The 21,728-nt window shown below is 47.5% G+C and overlaps 11 protein-coding genes across 11 annotated transcripts; 3 read left to right on the forward strand and 8 right to left on the reverse strand.

Annotated features, from left to right (window-relative positions):
- Positions 1-935: 935 nt before the first annotated feature.
- On the reverse strand, positions 936-3,116 carry PUMCH_000843 (uncharacterized protein; the record flags this gene model as incomplete). Its single annotated transcript, XM_063019918.1, has 1 exon — positions 936-3,116. The coding sequence occupies one exon, from the start codon at positions 3,114-3,116 to the stop codon at positions 936-938; it is 2,181 nt and encodes a 726-aa protein (XP_062875988.1).
- An 86-nt stretch (positions 3,117-3,202) lies between these two features.
- PUMCH_000844 (uncharacterized protein) lies at positions 3,203-6,085 on the reverse strand (the record flags this gene model as incomplete). Its single annotated transcript, XM_063019919.1, has 1 exon — positions 3,203-6,085. The coding sequence occupies one exon, from the start codon at positions 6,083-6,085 to the stop codon at positions 3,203-3,205; it is 2,883 nt and encodes a 960-aa protein (XP_062875989.1).
- A 429-nt stretch (positions 6,086-6,514) lies between these two features.
- Positions 6,515-8,935, reverse strand: PUMCH_000845 (uncharacterized protein; the record flags this gene model as incomplete). The annotated part of the gene is made up of 1 exon (XM_063019920.1): positions 6,515-8,935. The coding sequence occupies one exon, from the start codon at positions 8,933-8,935 to the stop codon at positions 6,515-6,517; it is 2,421 nt and encodes an 806-aa protein (XP_062875990.1).
- Positions 8,936-9,544: 609 nt separating this feature from the next.
- Positions 9,545-10,111, forward strand: PUMCH_000846 (uncharacterized protein; the record flags this gene model as incomplete). Its single annotated transcript, XM_063019921.1, has 1 exon — positions 9,545-10,111. One exon carries the CDS (start codon positions 9,545-9,547, stop codon positions 10,109-10,111), a length of 567 nt encoding a protein of 188 aa, XP_062875991.1.
- Positions 10,112-10,175: 64 nt separating this feature from the next.
- Positions 10,176-10,556, reverse strand: PUMCH_000847 (uncharacterized protein; the record flags this gene model as incomplete). Its single annotated transcript, XM_063019922.1, has 1 exon — positions 10,176-10,556. The coding sequence occupies one exon, from the start codon at positions 10,554-10,556 to the stop codon at positions 10,176-10,178; it is 381 nt and encodes a 126-aa protein (XP_062875992.1).
- A 748-nt stretch (positions 10,557-11,304) lies between these two features.
- PUMCH_000848 (uncharacterized protein) lies at positions 11,305-11,769 on the reverse strand (the record flags this gene model as incomplete). The annotated part of the gene is made up of 1 exon (XM_063019923.1): positions 11,305-11,769. One exon carries the CDS (start codon positions 11,767-11,769, stop codon positions 11,305-11,307), a length of 465 nt encoding a protein of 154 aa, XP_062875993.1.
- Positions 11,770-12,378: 609 nt separating this feature from the next.
- PUMCH_000849 (uncharacterized protein) lies at positions 12,379-12,975 on the forward strand (the record flags this gene model as incomplete). The annotated part of the gene is made up of 1 exon (XM_063019924.1): positions 12,379-12,975. The coding sequence occupies one exon, from the start codon at positions 12,379-12,381 to the stop codon at positions 12,973-12,975; it is 597 nt and encodes a 198-aa protein (XP_062875994.1).
- A 1,474-nt stretch (positions 12,976-14,449) lies between these two features.
- PUMCH_000850 (uncharacterized protein) lies at positions 14,450-16,447 on the reverse strand (the record flags this gene model as incomplete). The annotated part of the gene is made up of 1 exon (XM_063019925.1): positions 14,450-16,447. The coding sequence occupies one exon, from the start codon at positions 16,445-16,447 to the stop codon at positions 14,450-14,452; it is 1,998 nt and encodes a 665-aa protein (XP_062875995.1).
- Positions 16,448-17,570: 1,123 nt separating this feature from the next.
- Positions 17,571-18,347, forward strand: PUMCH_000851 (uncharacterized protein; the record flags this gene model as incomplete). The annotated part of the gene is made up of 1 exon (XM_063019926.1): positions 17,571-18,347. The coding sequence occupies one exon, from the start codon at positions 17,571-17,573 to the stop codon at positions 18,345-18,347; it is 777 nt and encodes a 258-aa protein (XP_062875996.1).
- A 274-nt stretch (positions 18,348-18,621) lies between these two features.
- PUMCH_000852 (uncharacterized protein) lies at positions 18,622-19,728 on the reverse strand (the record flags this gene model as incomplete). Its single annotated transcript, XM_063019927.1, has 1 exon — positions 18,622-19,728. One exon carries the CDS (start codon positions 19,726-19,728, stop codon positions 18,622-18,624), a length of 1,107 nt encoding a protein of 368 aa, XP_062875997.1.
- Positions 19,729-20,030: 302 nt separating this feature from the next.
- Positions 20,031-21,305, reverse strand: PUMCH_000853 (uncharacterized protein; the record flags this gene model as incomplete). The annotated part of the gene is made up of 1 exon (XM_063019928.1): positions 20,031-21,305. One exon carries the CDS (start codon positions 21,303-21,305, stop codon positions 20,031-20,033), a length of 1,275 nt encoding a protein of 424 aa, XP_062875998.1.
- Between the last annotated feature and the right edge of the window lie 423 nt (positions 21,306-21,728).

The raw sequence follows: 21,728 nt of genomic DNA on the forward strand, positions 1-21,728 counted from the left end.
GATGTTATTGGTCGACACAACAGACTCTTGCATAGATCTCATTTTGGGTTTGCCGGTTTTTCCCCATTGGATTTGTGCACCTTTTCGGTAAGGCAGACCTGTGAATTACGAGAAATCCAGATCCTTTGTACTGCACAGTGTGTGCAGCGGATAAACGTTTACTTTTTCGTCGCATTTAGCCGCGATACAGTAGTTTTTGATTGTTTTCAGCGATAAACCATCCAAAATTCCGGCTTTTCTCCAGAAAAAAGGTCTATGCATTAAGATTCAGGTTTCAGAATACCCATAGTTGAAATCAACTTCGAATCTTTTAGCTCCAATCATCGATTTGCTCACCTACCCCCAGTTTCACCTTTGATATCTGCAGGCTTTTGGTCGTCAGGCTCTCCTGTATATGTGCTTCATATGCAGTCCTCCAACTCATACGCATTCAGATAATTTGTCAACATAATGGGTCAATTATAAGCGATCGGTCCTGCAAGTAAACATGTGCTATGCTTAAATACAGTCTCGGCCGTTAGAACCTCCTAACCCTACAGAAAAGTTACAGAAAAGAGAAAGAGTTTCCGTGATAAGAAAGATATATAAACCTCTGATACTTTTGGAATAGCAGAGCTTCAAGTACGTCTTGCCAGTGCGCTTTTCCGGATTCTTTTTTTGAAAGAATACACTCCAAAAAGTGGAAGCTCTAACCCATTGTCCTCGGTCCTCAAACACAACCTGGCCGAGACTGTTGCATCGTACGCGAGATTTCGTCAGGCGCCAGCTCTGGGCGCGACACCCTTAGGGGCCATTTGTTCCCGAAACGGCTAGACGTGAACTGTTTTTGGGATTTGATGTGCCTCGACTAATCATGCATGGATGCATCTTTCCGTCTCAATAGGCTGAAAGTTTGGCTTCAGCATTGTCTTCGTAAATTCATTCATGGTACGTGTTTACTTATTGACTCCGTCAGGTGTGTTTGGTGGTAGGTAGGATTGGTCAAATCGGCCCATTCGCTTGGTCCACCATTTTTTCTTCTGTTCGGATTTGCTGAGTTCCTCCATCAATAATTCGTCTTCGTGTTCCTCGTCATCGTCTTTTTTCTTCGTCATGGCTAACACGAAGCGGCCATCTTTTGGATCGACATCGTAGGTAGCGCCGTTCGTCAAATCTTTCATTACTAATTCTCTTGTTCTGCCTAGAGACTCGATCGCGCTGACTCTTTCCACTGTGTCATTCAACAACTCATCAAAATGAGGCTGAGAGGCAATTTCGTGGAAGGCCCGCATCATAGGGACAGAGTCCGCTCTCACCCTTGAGTCTGAGTCCACGGTGAAAATGTTAAGATTATCGTACTGCTGAATGTAATCTGGTCGAGTCATTATTTGGCGCGACCTCCATAAAGGCAACTCTGGTAGATGGTGGTCTTTGCATTGATCCTTGGCATCTGGAGCGGCAGAGATTAAGGTGTTCATATGCTCACGGTCCATTTCCACAAATTCCCTCATCAAAAGCATCGCACTCAGAGAAAATTTGCCAAACTCCATCACGTCGTCGTCCATTTCTTCACCTAATAAGCCGCACTGACTCAAGAACCATGTTTTCTCGCGGTCGATGATCTCATGACATGCCTTGATCACATTTTCATGTCGAGCAACCTGGCTGATATGCTGAGGACGTCCACCGATCAAGTCGTAAATTTTGTTGCACATGCTGTCATCCAACTCCAAATCTGGTCTCTTGGTAGGCGGGTAAAACTTGCCTCGAATAAACTTCAAGACACTGACGGTTTCTCCCCGGTTAAAGTCTCTAACATTGATGAGTTCTAGTCTGGTTCCAAGTCGCTTCAACTTCTCATAGATCCAATAATCGTCACTGTTAAAGATAATGGTGACCAACAGACTGCCGCTCAACGTTTCCGCCTTTTGTTGCAAAAGCTCCAACAATTTGACTCCTTCCTCGTTCTCCTTAATAAGATGCGAATGATTGATGATGATAATGAAAGGACTGTCGCTGATACCAGAGACGCGGCGTTTCACGGCGAGTTCCTCGAGCTTATTGAATGCACGTTCGATATCTAACAACGCCGTGGTGTCACGAGGCCCACGAATGCTAAAAAGAGAACCGATGTAGTCCTCGTTGTAGGCAAAGTTGAGGGCTTTGCCCAATCTGATCCGGAAGATTTCTGGGTCTGCGTGGGCATCGAAAATTGCCACATTGCTTCCCTCAATCTTCTTCATGGCCTCCATGATCAAAGTCGTTTTTCCAGTACCCTTTTCACCCACCAACAAGAAGTAGCGCCCTCTAATCTTGCCGCTTACAATGTCATCAAGGAGCTTCTGTTGTGGGCGCGTGACCCAGTGCTCGGAAAGATCTTCGCCAGATACCTTTCCCAGCAGCAGGTCGCTGTGCCGATTAGTTTTATTGTGTATTGCTAGAGTGTACGCCGGATCGCCCTTTTGAAACGCGTGATCCATTTTGTCCAATACGTGCTGGTTGTAGAACTTGTGATACAAGAATCCGGAGAGTCCTAGCACTCCTACAGAACTGAGGGTGATACCTATGGTTTCTAAGCATTTGAAGATGAACTTGGTGAACTTTTCGAGGAGATCCTGAAATTTTGTCTTCTCTTCTTCTTCGGGCTCGGGCTCTTCTTCCTCAATTGGCTCGTTCTCTTCTCGTCTTTTACTGGAATCGTCCTTTGCTCCCGGCGGGCCCTCTCCATTTCCACCATCTCCTCCGTTTCCATCAATGCCACCCCGATACTCGACCTGGACGGCATTGGCCATCACCCCGACGTTCTGGACCTCGGTTGTAACTTTCTCCTTGATTGGTTGTTTCAGATGTGTTTCAGAATTCAGATCGTCGGGCTGGCCCTCGCGTTCCTGCTCTAGTTTGCGTTTCATGATCTTCTTCTCGTGTATGAGCTGCTTTTTCTGTTTCTTGAGTTTTTCGTTTTTGTCTTCGACTTCTTCGTTTTCCAATCCCTCCGCAACGTCAAACGGAAATAACGGATTTATGCGATTGACGGCAGAAATGCGGAAGGCACGCGCTGGGGATGTGAATTTTGGGTGCCGATGATTTCGGATCGATGCGCGGAATTGCAATTCCGCGAGTATTCGGCGCTGAAACATCCTGATGTTTCAGATTTTCCACTGAGGAGAAGTAGATCGAGTTATCTATATGATCTATGGAGGAGGCCTTGTCTGCAGTACCTTCTCTAAGATAAGTCGAAGCCACTATTGGCGTGAATTGAATAGAGCAATTTTTCGCGGAGTTCGGATTTCAGCTGGTATTGCGGTAATTTGAGGAGATTGGCGCAGGTGGAGGCGGTGGGGAGACGTGTGTGGTCTGGAACTCGAGAAATGCCGAATTTGGGGTCAAGAGCTGCAAAACCCAAGAGCGGCGCTCTAGATGCAGAGGTGACAAATCTAACTAGCGCTTGTTGATCCTCGGCGCTCATTTCTTCCACGACCTCCCAGAAGAGCCGGATGGTGAGGTCTGTTTCCCAGTATCCTCCGTAGTTGACGTGCTCTTTCCAATCTTGGAGATTGATGTCGCTAGTGCCACTGATAAGCATCTGAAGTTCAAAGGGGTCGAACATATTGAGCCAGTTCGGCTTGATTAGGTGGAAGAGACCTTTGAGAAACTGACCAGTTTGGACTTGGATACACTGATTGAGCTTGAAGTTTGCCACCTGGTGTATGTACCGAAGTCTATTGCCAGCCGTTACTGTTTGCTCAGCTTCCGTCGGGGTTCCCAATGGGAATTTGTACACATCTCCATCGATTTTCTCGTCGATCTCGAAGTTGAGGTCTAGAGTCGAAATTTGCTCAGCACTCATGTCCATGAGCTTCATAAGGTTTCGCGAAAAATTGCCGTCGAGATATGCCAAGTCATCAACAGAGCTTTTGGTCCCACTTTGGGCTATACGCCATTTGGATAAGAAAAAATGGGCGAACCGAAACTCGATCAAAATCCCCTCGAACAAGCATTTCCCAATCGCCATGCCCATGAACCGCATATATGCCAATCTCTTCGCCTGTTCCTGCTTGTCAATTGACTTGATTAACTTAAGGTAGATGTCTGGATTTGGGTATAGATTGTATTGGTCGGTCTGTTTGAAAAGAGCCAATTCGTTTTCAGGATCGAACGCATTCATAACAAGGGCAGTCAAAAACTCTTTTGTGATTCCTCCTCCGTCAATGCCCGCCTCCACGCCAAATTCGTTGAAAAAGGTGACTCTCAACTGATGCTTGAACTTATCTCCCACGTTATGGAATGCATCGAATGCATCTTCAAGTAGAAACTCACGGCGTATATCAGCACTCAAGTTATTGAAATGTGGATCGTGTGTGAAGAGTGGCATTTCTGGATTCTGCTGGATTCTTTCCTTTTCATTGGCGACAAGACCTCGAAAAACCTCCACTCTCTCGGTGAAATTAACAAAAAATGGAAGTGTTTTTAGAATCTCTACCACAGGCGCTGTTTTTGTAGGCGAAATTTTCCTGAATTTGAGGCTTGGCTTCGCATTTTCCTTTGCTTCCCCCTCATCATCAGACAGTAGGTCCTCTTCATCCTCAATACGTTTCTGTTCGGCCTCCAAAAGGGCAATCATGGTTTTTGTATTCAAGCCGAGGTTCTTCACAATCCAGAAGTTTTCAGGGAGAAATTTGACTCGGAGGTTCTTCATGTAAAGCTGATTGAGTACCATTATAGATATTTCTCGTTGTTGCAGAATTGTGCTGGGTGTCCATGGGAATAAATTCAGTCTCAAAACCAAGAGAAGCACCTCGATCTTGAGAAATCGCGTGAAATTTTCGGCGGCTTGAGCCAGGAAGCTTGATGGGTCGAAGCTCTCAGTATCAGTCGTTACAGTAAGCCAGTATGAAAGAAGATTGCAGTAAAAGAAGAGGAGATTGGTGAAATTCTCATCATTCGAGAATGTTATCCCTGTGGACAGTGCTATGTTGGAATCGAGTTCAAATTGGAATAATGCGGCATATTCAGGACAAGAGGTCAACTGGTCGTAGACAGATCTCAATAAGCCAGAACGTATCGTGCATACCATACACAACTTGAGCCTAAGATCAGGAAATACTCGCATGACATGGGGTAAGAGCGGCGATGGATCTCTCATCAGAAGCTGGTCAATGGCTTTAGAGACAAGGGGATTCTCACCAAGTAGACGCAAGGAAGTAGCCATGGCTCCACCCGCGCTGAATTCTTGCTTGTCCCCGTGTTTAAGAGCTTTTTTGGTATCTTCGGCGAAGCGGATTGTGAAGTCCATTTGAGCCAAGATCAAACCCAAGGGTCTGCAATCATCGGCCACAAAAGAGGCACCGAGAATCCGGACTATGTTTGCCACGAGCGAGATTTTCTGCTCAGCGCTCAATTGTACTATTTCGGTTATGGCCTTCGATGTGCTGAGGCACTCCCTGGCCAAATGGACCATGGAAGGTTCACTGAATACATATTCTGGCGGTATAGATGCTAAAAAGAGAGGGAATTCCAGCGGGGATTCAACTGCATTGATCTTGAAAATCAACCGGACCACATCGCGATAGTTTTCCGGATCCATACAAGCAGTAACACTCTTGGAAAGACCCGCAACCGCCTTGGTGTATTCTGTAGGGAGTGTGTATCGATCTAGAAGTGTCGCTAGACACCGCAAGAGCACTACAGGATCAATGTGACGTTGAAAAGCATCACGTATAGCCCGGGCCAGAACAGCCACACTATAGCCATCTAGCTGGTTTTGCAGGTGTTCGATTCCGGCAGTGAATCGAGGAAAAAGCTTCTCCACGACCTCTTTGTCTGCATTTTTTGCAATAAACGCAAACATTGAGCACCACCGCAGCCAATTGACATCGGCTCCTGCCATTTCGTTCCATTCTCGGACCATTCCGTTGCCGATTTGCCGAAGTGCAAGAAACTGCCTCACATATCCCTGAATAACGGCCGAAGCACGCTCTTTCAGCCGCAGTTCTTCACGTTTCTGTTGCTCGCGATGGGTCTGTTGCAAAAAAGAGCCGCCGCGGCTTCTTCTGCGCTCTCCGAGGTTGACATTTCTACGATTGGTCGACCCAGTGAAATTGAACATTTTCGGGAGGAAACAGGGGGTTTATATAGTTTTGGAGATAATTTGTATGTAGTACGAGGTTGACTTGATATACTTGAGCCTTTTTATAGCAATTGACAAGGCTGGAGACTATTTTTAGTCCTGTCTTATCAGGTACTATCTGGAATATGGGGTAGAGTGAAAAGTAGCGATATTTAAGGAAAATTGGAATTGAAATGAAAATAAGCAATAGTTTGTTATTTATTCTGTGATATATTTTATTTATCGGCGTCTATTTCGGTAAGAACTTGTTAGTTGATTAGAATATAGAAAAGACGAAGCGACAACTCGTATTGTAGCGTGTCGTATATATACGGCCAAACCGAAAGATTAAGACCTTCGGATATTTCAAAAATCTTTTGAAAGATCCACCAGTATGGTATCGTGGTGTTGGTGTGAACTTATCTGTGATCATGCACTAAGCATGAATCCAGCCAACATGATCTTCGTCCAGAGAATGTTGAGCCACTTGAGGCCTTTCTTCTTGTCGTTGTCTTCGACTGCCTCCTGGAACCCGGGAATTGCCTGTCCGTCATACCCAGTATAGCGCCCACTGGCAAACATGATGTGTTTGAACCAAGGTCTGTCATCGAGACCTCCGGAGTGCAAGAAGACTCTCTCCAACAAGTTGAACTTGGCATTGATGACGCTGAGCCTGGACATAAGCTTGACTCGATCCCACAAATGGCCGGGCTTCGCGTTGAGCTTCGTTTGACACTGGTTTCTCTCGGCCACGGCGAGTCGAGCCTGGCGCTGCAAATACTTGACTGCTTCCTTTGTGGCCTTGACGGCATCGGTGAAGTCCTTGATTTTGCGGTGTGGAGGCTTGCGGTGTCTCAAGGGCTTGTCGTGGGCGGGTCTATGGTCGGAAATGGCCTCGTGGAACGTTCTTCCGTTTTCGATCTCAAACGAGAATTCATCGTTCTCATAGTGATACCAATCGGTGGGCACTTGCTTGAGAGATTCAGAAATGTACCGGTCGATCTCGTCGGCATAGAAATCTGGACTAAGTGGCAGGAACTCGCGGCCACTCAATTGGAGTAGGTTCTTACTGTAATATTGAGCCATGGTGTTGTGGTAAATGAAGCCAGGGTCACAGTACTTGTCCATCCAGTGGAAAGAATCATAGATGGAATGATAGTGATACACTGGATCCGTACTAGGGTCATTGAAGAAGTCAGCTTCGAAGGCTGGAACACCCAAATGCGACACGAACACGGCGAAATCAGAGCCACTTCCCAAGTATGGAACCTCGCCCTTCAATGGGCCGTCGACATAGTGGTCATACATGGTGCCGCCCTTAGGGTAATTCACTTGTTTGGTTGCATTGAGCATCACTTCTTTTACCAAGGGAGAGGCTCCCATCAACAAAGAAGAGCCTGAAACGCCAGTATCGATATTAACATAGGCAACCACCTTCTTCTGGATCCAAGCCGAATGGTCTTCAGCCCATTCTGTTGAGCCAAGCAAACCATACTCTTCACCGTCCCAAGAAGCGAAGACAATGGTTCTGTATGGCTTGTATCCCTTTGCTATCGCCACCTGTAAGGCTCTCATGACCTCCAACATGATTGCAGAGCCTGAGTTGGGGTCGCCTGCTCCACCACGGATCCATGCGTCTCTGTGGTTTCCGAAAACAATCACTTCTTCGGAAACTTGGCCAGGGATAGTACCCAAGACATTGTGGATTGGCACGATCTCGTAGTTCTGCTCGTTGTAGAGATTCAATACGGGCGAGACGTGCTTGTCCTTCAAAGTGAGACCAATGCTGTAGTCATAGCCCTCCAATTTTCCAGTCCAGTCTTTACCAAATGAAGAAGCTTTCGGGCCTATACCATTCAATTTCTTCAAGATTGGCGTAATATCACGTTGGCTGACGGGGAGACTAGGAATCTTAGGAATAAACTTCAGGGGATCCTCTCTTTTAGCGTTTTTTCTGGAGGCGTACCCCGGTGTGGTGGGATCGCCAGCGCCCTCGGTCAAAAACATGACCGAGCCCCGTTGCACACTAGAATCCTGCTTTGCAGGTCCTTCGGGGTACATTTTGTACCCATTCTGCGTGGTGTGGTCGCCATCCTCACTGGGATCCGAGTACATAACCACGCCGGCAGCGCCCACCTCCTCGGCGAATTTCACTTTAAGTCCACGCAACAAGCCTTGGTAACGAACAATGGCAATTTTCCCCGTCAAATTGTATCCCCGGGCCACAAGCGCCTGGTAATCCTCTCTTCTGCCATAGTTGGCGTAGAAGTACGACGACGACACATTTCCGCTCGCAGAGTAGGCGTGGTACACCGGAATAGTATTATTTAAAGTGGAAGGATCTTCTGCAATAGAGTCTTCCTTGAGAGAGGCCTCAAAAGTCACCTTCCCATCCTCTACGAGTTTGAGCGCATTGTCGACCGGTTTGTTGGTGTAAACGTAGTAAGTTTCCACTTTTGTATCGGACAAACCATATTCCTTGAATTTTTCAAGCGTCCAGTCGACCAAACGACGACTTTCGCCTGTGCGATGCAGATCTTGTGTATATTCGTACGACCAGTTCCGAGCCAAATTCAGTTTTGCCAACGTATCGTGCACCACCGCCTCCGCGTCCGCCAAAGAGAGCGACAGTTTTGTGCGGCCAAAGAGGACGTACTGCGCCGTATAGCTTGTGGTCGCCACATAGATGTTTCTGCCGAGAATCACCGTCACTACTGTTCCGAACAAAGCTAGCAATAGAAAGCGCCAGCGCCAATTTTTCCGGGTACAGGTGGTACGGCCAACATACTGTGCGTTTGAGATATCTGGCTCACTCTCCAAATGTGCGAGAAGAGGAGTGCTGGCAGACATTTTGCTGTAGTATGTGAAAATTTCAGATTAGTGGGGTGTAACCGTATGGGTCATATATATGTGCGGCGGTGGTGGTTATGAGAAACGTTGATTCGGAAATTGGGGTCCGGAATTGGCCTAGTTTAGTGATTTGGGGATTTTGGAAATCGATCTGGTTTTTCTTTTTGTCCTGGGTCTGATTCTGGACTGTGCATGGATGGTTTTGGTGGAGGGAAGTTTACTGATAAGCGATAAGGATACAGATAAGGGCGGGAGTTTGGTCTATGGAATGACGAGTTTCAAAAGTTCATCTTTTTATTCAATTCTGTTGCAATTTTTTTTCTCAATTTTAGATGTCTCTTTGTATGAGTTTTGGTCTATTCCTATCAAGTCAAGAGATTCTTTGTGTGGGTCCATATCAAAATAACCCAAACACTAAATTTTGATTTTACGCGAGTTCACATGCTTAAATTCATTAGAAATTGGTAGTTGGTTAGAGTCTGTAACAGTTACTTAACCCTCATCTAATCCTCATCTCGTCCTCATCTCGTCCTCATCTCATTCTCATCTCATCCTCATCTCACCCTCATCGCATCCCATTGCATCTCATCGGATCATCTGGAAAAACCTATGAAACCTTGTGGAAGTCTCATCCTCAGCCGATACATCTCCACTTCACACAAATACATATACTCCGCTCCCTTTTCAAGAACCATTAAACACTCTCTTTCTGCCCATATGAGTCAAGATCAAGCCGTTGATAAGGTAAATGAAGCAGTCGCACTGCTAGCGATCGAAAAAAAGCCGAAACAGCGTAAAGCACAAACAGAAGAAGAGTTCCTCGCACAGAAATCCCAATTCGAGGCTGCTGGACCTCAGATCAACGCACAGAACTGGCTATTCCAAGATCAAATCCTAAACAATTTGGACAACAGCTTGAAGTTCGACCGTGTGCACATGCTACATGTCTGTGAAAAGGCATATTTCGAACGCAATTATGAGCAGTGCCTTGAGTACATAAAAAGAGCAGAAACACTTTACGGTGTGGATCTCGACAACGCTTCAGACAATGAAGACATCAAACAGAGCTTTTCCAGCGCAGGCCGCAAAACAAAGAAAAGCAGCAAAGTTGAGCGGCATGTGGTTGAGCTTCTACACATCAAAGAAGCCTGTTTAAAACGAATGCAGAGTTCGTAGTGTCGAGCCTCATTACATAGAGGGGATATTAACATATTCTATAGTATTTATACACATAAACACACTATTTAAACCAGATTTTCGCCACGACATAACTTGCGTCTCGTTTCTGGTGCTTCATCTGTTTCTCAGGACCCTCTCTAGTCTCAATCACTTCGCCTGTTTCTACAGTGTCTAGCACTTGATCTGTGCCTGTCGAGATATCCACTCTGTATCCCCTTTTCGTACGATAGTAGAGCGCTATGGAGATGGTCTTGGGGATACACTTGCCCATTCCCTTCACCAGGACATATTTGTAGTCTTTGAATTCATTGTAGGAAGGTCTGGCAGGGTTTGTGATGCGTCGAAGCAGAGGATCGAGTTTTTCGAGGCTACGGTCGATATGTTTAAGTGCCGATATGAACGGTGTTGTAGACTTGATAAGGAGTGGTCTATCGGGATGCATTTTGGCTCCGTGAATGAGGGAAATGGATGGGAGTTGAGGAGATGAGTTTCAATGGGGCAATTCGATACGATATGGTGCGATGCGATGAGATGCGATGCGATGAGATGAGATGCGATGAGATGAGATGAGATGTGTTTAGGATGGCGATGGCCTCTCTTGGAAATATCGTGCGTTTAAAAGCGATCCTGATGGTAGGGAGCTTCACAAGTGGCAATATGAACTGAAAATTATAGTGTGGAGATTGCAGATGATGTTAACTAAAGCTAAAAAAATTCGAAATTCAAAATATTTTATCTTTTGCACATGATATGTTTCTTAAATCCTTTTGTCATTTTATGTTCTGTTCTAGAACCAAAGCTAGTGAAATTTTCGACCAATACAAACAAAAAAGGCAACTCCTTCTCTTAACTAAATCTCAACTCAATTCTAAGATTCAAAACCTGCAACTCTTCATTATTCGCTCTTGTTTACTATATACAACTTCATATACGTCGGAATACACGTACATCTCCATCATGGATCGATCCGCAAATGCGGACAAATCAGAGCTAATCTCAGACATTTCTACGCTTGCCAAACTTCCTATAACGAAACTTGTTTAAACACCAAGTTCCGTCCACTCGTCGCTTCTCGCCACTTTCTCCGCCACCTGAAACCTCTTCAAGCACTCCACAATAGGTCATCTCGCAATATAATTCATTTCGAAAGCGAAACGTCTCTTCACATCACTTCCTCAAATTTAAAATCCCTACTTATCCTTCATTCCTCCTCTCTTCTCCAAAAAGTCCTTTGCCTCATTCACCTTGGTGGCCAAGAACGACGAACCGCCCTTATCCGGATGGTTGGCCATCATGAGCTTTCTGTGGTGCTCCTTCAACCGCGCCTTCGAAAGCGTACTCTCCTTCAAGCTCAAAATCTGCAATGCTTCCAGGGCACTCATTTTGGCGCCAAATGTACCTTTCACGAACGCCTTTCCGTTCAAGTTTGGCTGGCGCGTCTTCACAAACCCGGAGAGGAAGTACACCACTCCAAAGGCTCCAAATCCGGTCATCCACGGATGCTGGGACATCCATTCTGTGCCTTGGTCAAAGTACCACTCTGCGGAGCCTTCGGGCGCCAGACGACGCTGGAGATGGCCTGTGTATTGGTTCTGTTGTTGCTGCTGTTGCTGCTGTGGTGTTTCTCCGGGGATACTGAGCGTGGGGGCTTCCATATTCTTGTTTGGTGTTGGAGGGAGGTGGAAAATATGATCTGGGCGGAATATGGGGGTGACGGGTCACGTGACAAGTGAAAAATGAACGAATCTCAATTTTGTTAGGGGAAGAAGGGGATAAAAGAATTATGTATTTTCTTTTTGATTGCGGGTATTTGTGTAGGGGGCATTTTTGTATCTGATTTCGAAGGCATTGCTTCTTTTGCTGGGGTCTCCAGAGAGATCTGATTGAGAGACTATCCTCAGAAAGAAGGGAACCGGATTTTATTCTGAATCATTTTGTATATTATAAATTTTTCTACATCTAGCTTTGATGACCGATCTATTCTAAGGCAATCATGACACTTTCGCCTCGTTATCTACAAGTACAACTTCGAAGAACACACCTCAGACAAACAAAGTTCCACTATTGTCGAGAGTCAATTGACAAAATTAAACCTCAATTTGCAAACATTTCACAACCATACCCCGATAACAGTCCACTGTTCTGCCTCCATAATTCCGATCCCATATCCGCACCCGTGCACCACGCTCATCCCGCTCATCGCCCATCTCATCGCACATCCCGATGACCATCTCTCATCTCCATCATCTACATAAAACCACACCATGCGGATCTACCTGTGTCATTTCTGCTCCTCTCCGGTTTACCCGAGTAAAGGTATTATGTTCGTCAGAAACGACGCCAAAGAGTTCCGTTTCTGCCGTTCCAAGTGCCACAAAAACTTCAAACAGAGAAGAAACCCTAGAAAGTTGAGATGGACCAAGGCCTTCAGAAAGGCTGCTGGTAAGGAGTTGGTCGTTGACTCCACCTTGACGTTTGCCGCCAGAAGAAACGTCCCTGTCAGATACAACAGAGAGTTGGTTGCCACGACGTTGAAGGCCATGTCCAGAATCGAGGAGATCAGAGTCAAGAGAGAGCGTGCATTCTACAAGAACAGAATGAGAGGCAACAAGGAGAGACAGCTTGAGGCTGACCGTAAGTTGGTGGACGAGAACCCAGAGTTGTTGAGAATGAGAGACGTCGAGTTGAGAAAGGCCGCCGAGCGTGCTGCCAGAAAGGCTGCCAGAGAGGGCGAGGAGGCTGCCGAGGAAGAGGACGACGAAGACGAGATGGATGTGGAGTCCGAGAGCGAGGACGAGAGCGAGGACGAGAAGGTCAAACAGAAGGTGCTCTTGAGGGCCAGAAGAAAGACTCGCGCCTAACTTGTACAATATCTGTCATAATGCTGATGACTGGAGCATCCGGCGTGCATCATAGCATCTGCGGTCGTCGACCGAGAATAGGATTCAATATATACTTCACGGGAGAGTGGATGTAGAACTATAAGTGTAAGAGTTTGTTTGTATATTATAATGACTCCAGAATGTATTGAAAAGTATGTACGTTATGTGTGGGCTGGGGTTATTGCTCTTTGTCAACTATCTCGTCGATTGGTTGTCCAGTTTGTTTCAAACGATAAACTAGAAGTCATCACTTTGCAGAATTGGGACTTACGAACTGTAGATCAGCAAGAGAGGGGCTATTCGGTCTTGAGTTTTTTGAACCCGCGGCTCCCGTTATGAAGTCCTATCTGACTCTGTCAATCTGATTCAACCTGAATAGCAATGTGACGTAGAATTGAATTAGTACCCGCGGGCCTCCTGAGTAGCTAAACCCGCAAATATCTAACGGATGTACTAGAAGCAATCTCCGTGCAAAAAACCCCAATGTTTGAGCAAAACCTGGCGCCGAGCACAACTTAGTATCAACCATTAACCTTAGATGCAATAGAATGTCATCGCATTCATTGAATTGACAGTGGGAATAAAAGCCCTTCTTTCTTTTATCCCAAAACAGTTCAAAGAGAATCGCCTATTCTGTTGCAGCTACCGATTCTACGATTGCTGACAATTCTGCTGAATCAGTTACCGAATCAGCTACCGAATCAGCCGCAGACTCAGCTTCGGACACGATTGAGCTCTGGCCAAAAAGGCTTTTGCATCTTCCCCGCCGTTTGTTCCTGCTGCACGTCTTCTTGTACTTCCGCTTTCCCGTGCATATCTTCCGAACTCAATTGCCGCAGCGCCAGCATCATCATGGCCACCGTCGAGATATGGGCCTCGGAAAAGATCCTCAGGTACTGTGATCTTTTAACGGGCGACGAGCAGGGCTCATATTCGTCTCTACTTCGTTTTTGATTGGGCAGTGACGTATTGAATGGCGAGCTGGGAGGATCCGACAGGAGGTACATGACAGCAATGGCAAGCTCGATTGGACCGATGATATGGTGTATGAATTGAAAGGTTTTCAACTAAAATGACTGTCTGAATGTGACTCTTGTGGTCAATTGTCGGAGTGGTAATTAGATAGGTGCGCGTCTGGACGCGAGATGAGATGCGATAAGGAAATCTGGGGAAGTGATCAAAAAAAGTTGGATCAAATTTGCGAATTTCTTTGTTCTTTGATTTGTTTCAACTTTTTTATTTTTCTCTTTTTTCTCCTTGTCCATTCATCCATTTCTGGTCAACCGCTGTATTAGTACTTTTGCTCGTAGTTAAACCATCAGATGAATCACAACATAAATTTTCAACGACAATGATAGAAAAACAAATGCAATCGAAAATCTTAAGAGGATAAATGCAATTGTGGAGTTCAGTCTCCAGTCACACGATGCCGTCACTGCACTTGGGTGGCTCCTTAGATTAAACTAGGACCATTATATGCTGCAAATTGGGGCTGTTGCTGCTGTTGAAAGTACTGCTGTTGTTGTTGTTGCTGCTGCTGCTGCTGCTGCTGCTGTTGCATGTATTGTTGTTGCTGTTGTTGTTGCATTTGGCCAGTAGCTTGACTTATCAAGTTGGCATTGGCATTGGCAACATACGCGTTGTGGATTTGTGCCTGCTGTGTCTGTGGAAACACTGCGATTGTTGGCAAATTCTCTAACCCGCCTGCGGTAGGCTGCAGTTTAAGAGCAGGCTGTGTGGTAGGCTGCTGTACGGAATTGAAAACATCAGTCGTAGTTTGCGATACCTTAAAAGGATTGCTACCAGTAGCTGTGACATCCAATTTCTGTACGCCGTTTGGTTGGGAAAATGTTAATGCAGTAGTGCCACTGTTGGCGAATCTAGTCGCTCCAAAGGGATTGGAAGGGTTTACATTGACACCGCTTCCTGTCCGAGAAGGCAGTAAGCCGGCAAATGGATTGGTGTTGTTTCTCTGTAATGCAGGAGGGCCACCAGGGGTGGATGGAGTAGAATTAAACGAGCCCACGGGGTACGTTGGTGCTTGGAATGGAGTACTACTGGATGTATAGGTGGGCTGTGTCGACAAGAATGGATTTGAGCCCGTTGCCGAAGCCGTAATCTGCTGTTGTTGCGGCTGCTGTTGCTGGAAGAACTGTTGTTGTTGTTGTTGTTGTTGTTGTTGCTGCTGCTGAGCTTGAAAGGTCTGTTGTTGTTGGAGCATCTGTTGTTGTTGAAGCTGCTGTTGTTGGAGCTGTTGTTGTTGGAGCTGCTGTTGTTGTTGTTGTTGGAGAAGAAGCTGTTGCTGTTGAGCTGGGTCCTGAGCCTGGGGGTATTGCTGGCCGTAGCCACCAAATCCAGCCCCAGTGAAGCTTGGAACCACACTGGCTCCAGGTTGGGGCATCGTTTGAACTACGGGCGCAGGAATGGCCGAGCCCCATGGATTGTAGGTACTCTGCGATACCAAAAGGGTGTTCGAGCGATTCAAATCAGGCTGTTGTGCATTGGGTGTAGCAGCAGGGGCCAAAGATACAGGCAAAGTCGGTTTGGCATCCGAGCCCTTTCCAGAAGATTTCTTCCTCAAATACTCCTCACGATGACGCTCAAACTGGGGATCGTTCAAGTACTCCTCCAAGGACGACGTCAATGCAGTAGGCGCGTGTTTGATGGTGGGCACATGCAATTTGGTGGCATACTCAAGGTGCTTGGCTACACGCAAGTAGTCGATGACGTACTTGGTCTGGTCCACGAATTTCTTATAGACGTCCAACGCGCGCGCCGCGTCATCGTGGAACATCTCGAAGTAGTGCTCCAAAAGGTTGATGACGCCCTCGTTCAACTCCTGGAACAAGGCCAAAAGATCGTTGACAAGGAGCCGGAACGCGGTCAACACGATGTCGTTCTTGATGTCGCTCTCCAAAAACGAGTTTTTCAAGAGCGAGTCGATCTGTTTCTGCACGCTCTCGCACTCGCGAAGCAAGCCCTTCTCCACAGCCAAGTTGCGTAGTCTTCCGCCGCCCTGGCTCACGGAGTTGTTGAGGCGCTCGTCCCGAACATAGTCTACATGCGTGTCTGCGAAATGCTTGACGCGCGCCTGCAAATAGCGGCTGTACTTTACGATATATCTCACATCAGAGTTGAACCCTGTGTTCTTTACAATGGGCGAATGGCCCAAACTAAGCATGCCCGGCGCTTTTTCGCTCAAGTAGCGCAACGCCACGTCCCGGTCGCCCTCGCGGATCATGATGTGCACCACAATGAGCGCCTTGTACACCACCAGCCACAGGGCATCCTGGAGACGGCGGTCCAAGCACTTCATGATCGTGGCGAGGTTTTCGGCGGCAACTTCGTGCGAGGCCAGCGTGGCCATCAAGATGGGCTCGATGTACTTTGGTTTCGGCGCCGCCACCTTGATTTTGGTGGCGCCCTTGACGATTTTCTCGTACGTTGTCATTGGCGGAGGTTGGAGCGGCTACGGCGGCGGTTCGGAGGGCGGCAATTGGTTGGCGGTACCGGGTGGGGCGAGGTCGGGTACTGGGCAGAGAATTGGAAAAAACTGTAACAGGATCCGGGGGGAATTGCTCCTTTTATAGTATTTGGAAGAGTGGTAGGTAGGTGTTGATAGGTGGTCTGGGTACAGGAATGGGAGATAGGAGGTTTGGCAGAGGGTGGTGGAAAAATTGGGGGAAAATGGGCGGGGGTGATTTTTGGGAATTGTGATTTTATTGTGGATTGTTATTTTTGTAAAATGGTTTCGTTTGGCGGCTCGTTGCGTGCATGTGTGTTCGTTTCTCGTTGGCTAGCGCTTATTGCTCTATTTTGCAGCCAGGAACAGAAATTTGGCGGGAAAAGCTGGAAATAAGAAAGAAAGGGTGAATTTAATTTGGAAATTTTGCTCTCTTTTTCGGTGGCCGTTGTGCTGGCGCCCATTGGAGCGGTTACAGCGTGTAGTTATTAATAGTCAAGCATCGAATTTGTGGATGTCCAATTCCCAAATGGCGTCAATTTATTTGGAAAAATTTCTGGTTAATCATTTGTGGCTCTAAATTGGCCCAATATCATATTGAGCTCAGGTAGTCAAGCCGGATCGTGCTTTGGCTCACTCCAGCCAGATCAATTGTCGCTAAACCGACTTCAATTGACTCCAAACAACTCCATATAATTTCATTTGACTCCAATTAAGTCCAATTGCCCAAATTTTAAAAGAATTTCCGTTCAATCGCTCAGTTCAATGGACCCACTACCATAGATGGAATACCAGAACGCAACAAACGCCATTTACAAGGCCACCATTTAGACCAAAAAACAAACTCAAATTTTTCCAGCTCTTTTTCTATCAATCTCTTCGCTCCAATCATCCCATCTCACCAATTTCCATCCCAGATCTTGCGTCACCTCATCGGTCACCAAACCCAACCAGTTCTCCATCAATATCAACCAAATCACACAAAGGAACCGAAAATCATTCTCTAAATATTTCAAACTCTTTAAATCGTCTTAACAAAAATCTCTGTGTCCCATCTTCCCCCACATTCCCCCACCCCAACCTCATCTCCTTATCGACCACTCTCTTCTCCATGACCGACGCCATTCTCGCCCAATTGGACCGCTTGGTGCCCAATATCCCGCTCCAGGTGGTCTCGCAGGGCGCAGAGGCCTTGGTGCTCAGCACGCAAACGCATCCGTACGCGCAGAAGAGTGGGACGTTCATCATAAAGTATAGGCCGCCAAAACCGTACCGGCACCCGAAAATCGACGCTCAAATCACTCGCTCGCGCACGGCGGGAGAGGCCAAGTTCATGGCGAAGCTTCGGCGGGCCGGGATCAGGGCTCCGAACCTCGTGTCGGTGGATCCGAACGGAGGACTCATCTGGATGGAAAGTGTAGGCGAAATCTTGCCCAACGGCGCCGTTTCTTCGCTCAAGAACCTACTATGGTACTTGGAACAAGGCAGCGAAGCCGCGGGTCTGCTGGTGCAGTCGCAGCTCGAGCTGGCGTGCCGTCACACCGGCGCCGTCATTGCCAAACTTCACATGAACGATATGGTGCATGGCGACTTGACTACGTCGAATATGCTCTTGCAGGAGGGCGAGGCGTACCTCATCGACTTTGGGCTTTCTTCGTATTCGGCTTTGGCCGAGGATAAGGCTGTAGACTTGTATGTGTTGGAGAGAGCGGTGTTGAGCACCCATTCGGTGCATGCCGAGAAGTACAACGGGTGGCTCTTGGCGGGTTATAAGGATGAACAGTGTGGTGCGTATGCCTCGGTGGGCGGCAAGAAGAAGTACAGCGAGACGCTTAAGAAACTAGAAGATGTACGGTTGAGAGGCCGTAAACGGTCCATGTTAGGATGATATGTATAAGATAGAAGATCAAGGATGATGTATATGATAGAAGATCAAGGATGATATGTATAAGATAGAAGCTCTAGGAGGCTAGTAATAAGAAGTGGAGCAGTCTGTAACATCCGCACTATTACCGTGAAACAGAGTTCACTACAACCAATGAATGTATATCGATGTACATCTCATAGTCTTCGAGATTCACAATCGAAGCTTCAAGGCGGCGTCTAGATGTCTACAAGTAGACCATTGTTCTCAAATTTAGGTCTCTGATATACCTGCTGGCTTACTCCGCAGGAGCATTGCCAGGTTCCCTTGTGTTCTCCTTCTTGGGCCATATCGACGGCAACTTCACGATCTGGAAACGGGGCTCGATGCAGCGGTCCGTGAACCATGACCGAAGCTTGTTCTCGATTAGATCGGACAATTTGGGCACGTCTTGGAGCTTGGCGCGAGACCCGATAAGCGACTTAATCGAGAATTCGAGCCTGAAATCAGGAGAAAACAGGAACATGAGCGCTGTCCCGCGAGCTGCACCCGGCTCATCTTTGGCAGCTCCGAAAATCTCATCGTTGGTGTTGACCAAGGAGAGCGTTAGGCAGCTCAGAAACCGCACCATCGACACCGTCAACAGCACTGGCAACACCGCAGAAGCGGGCCGAGGATGGTTAAGTACAAGCTTTGTCTCGATTCCGAGCGTGAGCGTATCGGAGAGATCCACATCGATCTTGGCCTCGAGACGGCCCAGATCCGCATTGTGCATTATCCTACAGTTGGAGAAGATCGGGAAATCGTCGCCTACATCGATTTCGGTCAAGCGGATCTCGCCCAAGTAGTCGGGAAGCGACAGTTTCTCCAAGTACTCATTAAGTGAGTGGTATATGTTATCTGCTACTAATGCCTCGCCTCGAAACTGCAGAATGGTCTGCGCTACGAGCACATTGAACCAGTCCAACGTTTCCGGCTTGTGGTTCGTGACGTCATAGTATGTTTTCTCCAAGATGGAGGCCAATTGTGGGTTTTCCGACTCGGCAGCGTCCTTTTCTGTTTCGGACGTCTGTTTCCGCTTGACAATCACCCCCAGACCGTCTTTTTTCGCCGTTTTTCCGCCGGCACGCAGAGACGAAGGCGGCGAGTCTGCGAATACGAAAAATTTAATGAACACGATCAAAACAGCGATCACACTGAGCTGCCCACATATTAGGCCCTGTGTGAAGCTCCAGACCGATTGAGGGGAAGAGGCCACATAAATAGGTTCTAGTGATGATTTTCCAGCTTGGGGGATTATGTTTTCTGTGTTTAGTTGTTCTGCCATGGTGGTGGCGGCGTTTGGTTGTGTGTGGCGGAGATAAGATGGGAGTAGGTAAAATCCGGGGTAAACCATGAAACACATTAGGCTAAAAAAATGGAGAGGAATTTAAAACAGATGCATAAGAGGGTGGAAAAAATTGAATGGTGAAAAAAATGAGTGAGAAAGAGATAAAGAGAGTGTGAAAAAAGGATGTAGAGCTTAGGGGATTCAGGCCATGGAGGTACGATGATGGGAGATCTCGAAAGGACCACATAATGTAATGAATATGATGTGCTCGTCCACTAGAGAACATCGCCTGTACCTGAGTTTGACCCTCGGCCACAATTCCCCATCTTTGTCTCACCCAAAACGTTGAGAGGTTCATGTCTTCTGTTCACTACACATTACTCGGCCTTCCGCTTCGACTTCTTGGCGCTCAGAGCCTTGAGTTCCACTTTGCCTCTGGATCCCTTGGAATTGAGCAGCAATCCAGAGTCCAGACGCACGCTCAGCACGTCCTCGCTGGCAGACTCTTCGTCGTGTGAGTCGTCAATTCCTATCCAGTCCTTGAAGTTGCCGAAAATGGACCGGTTGTTGGGCCGGTCGTTCTTGTTGATGATATACCGCGACGCAAAGTCCGTCAAAGGACTGGCCGCGCGGGAGCTTCCATCGGTGTCGCTATCGTTGACAAGACTACTGTTACTGCTGCTGTTGGCATTGAGCTCGTTCTTCTTGCCGCGCAAGTATTCGCGGATCTCGAAGTACAAGTCCTTGGACACGTTGTTGAAGTTGTTCCTGTTTTTCATCCAGTAGCCGCGGAACCCGCTCATATGCTTCTTGAACTCGAGCTCGTTCTTCTTGAGCCAGCTGACATTCAACTCCTTCCGGGTGGCACCACGCGCAAGGTTGCGCATCAAGTACTTGTCGTAATCGCGAATGATCTTGGTGATGATGTCGGACGTGGAAATGCCCTCTGTCCGTTGTGTGGTGAGAAACATCCCATTCTCCTTGATGGGCTTGTAGATGTCATCTGAGCCAGCAGAGGCGTAAGGCAAATCGTCGTGGGCCACGTAGTCGATGCGGTGCTCCAACAAGAACTCCGTGGTGACGCACCACGGCGCATTGGGGATCACCTCGTCCACCCATCTGCAATGTTTAAGCGTCTCCACACGTTGTTTATCGGACAAAACGGTCAAACCCTTGCGTGCCTGCGTTTCCGTATCGGCCGGCACACCGCACACCAACTCGACGTTGGGAAACGACTTCTTGGCCTGCTCCAACTGCCGCATGTGGCCCAAATGGAACAAGTCAAACACACCGTCGGCATAGATGCGGATCGGCCGGTCTGTGGGCGGAATGTTGAACTTGAACCCCTTGGGCCGGAACTTCCGGTACTCCTCGGGAAGCTCCGCATCTAGCTCCTTTTCGCGCGCATCGAACTCTTCCTGTTGTTGCGTCTTGATGCGGCGGCGCTTGCCTTGGGGGTCCAGCCCGCTTTCGGCGGCGGAGTCGTCGTCGTTGGCGTCCTCTGATTGGTCGGCAGACTCCAGCGGCGACTCTTCTCTCTTTCGTTTGCGGAAAAACAGAGTCAAGGTTGGCCCGATCATTTCGACCGAGAGCGTTCTGTGGAGGCCCGACGGCTTTTCCTCGGGGAGCTCTGTGAGAGACGGCTTGGCCATGGTGCAATTGCCGTTTGAGCGGTGTTTTTTGGGGGGAAACGGCGTGGAAACGGCGGTTCTTGGAGGTGTGAGTGGTGAGCGTAGGGGGATTGGAAAATGGGTGGATCGGGCTGTCACGTGCGATTATTAGTGGCTGCAAAAAAAAGTAGGGGAAATTGACCCGGATTTGCTGCTCCTTATATATCCCTGGTGCACGGGTGCGTGGCTCGATTAAATTTTGGCCTCTTTTGAATCTGTTTCCATCTGCTTTGGAGTGTAGTGTTGAGAGTAGGTTCAGTGTGGTCGTTTAGAGTAGTGGGTGGTGATCTGGAAGGAAGGAACAATTTTGGTGTCAAAATTCGTCGGCTATTTTTTCAATCTATTCAGTTGGTCACTCTTGTACTGCTAACTATTCTGTTGATTGTGTATTGAGGACTTTACTAG

The sequence above is a fragment of the Australozyma saopauloensis genome, chromosome 1 (genome assembly GCF_035610405.1).
Source record: "Australozyma saopauloensis chromosome 1, complete sequence".
NCBI lineage: Eukaryota > Fungi > Ascomycota > Pichiomycetes > Serinales > Metschnikowiaceae > Australozyma > Australozyma saopauloensis.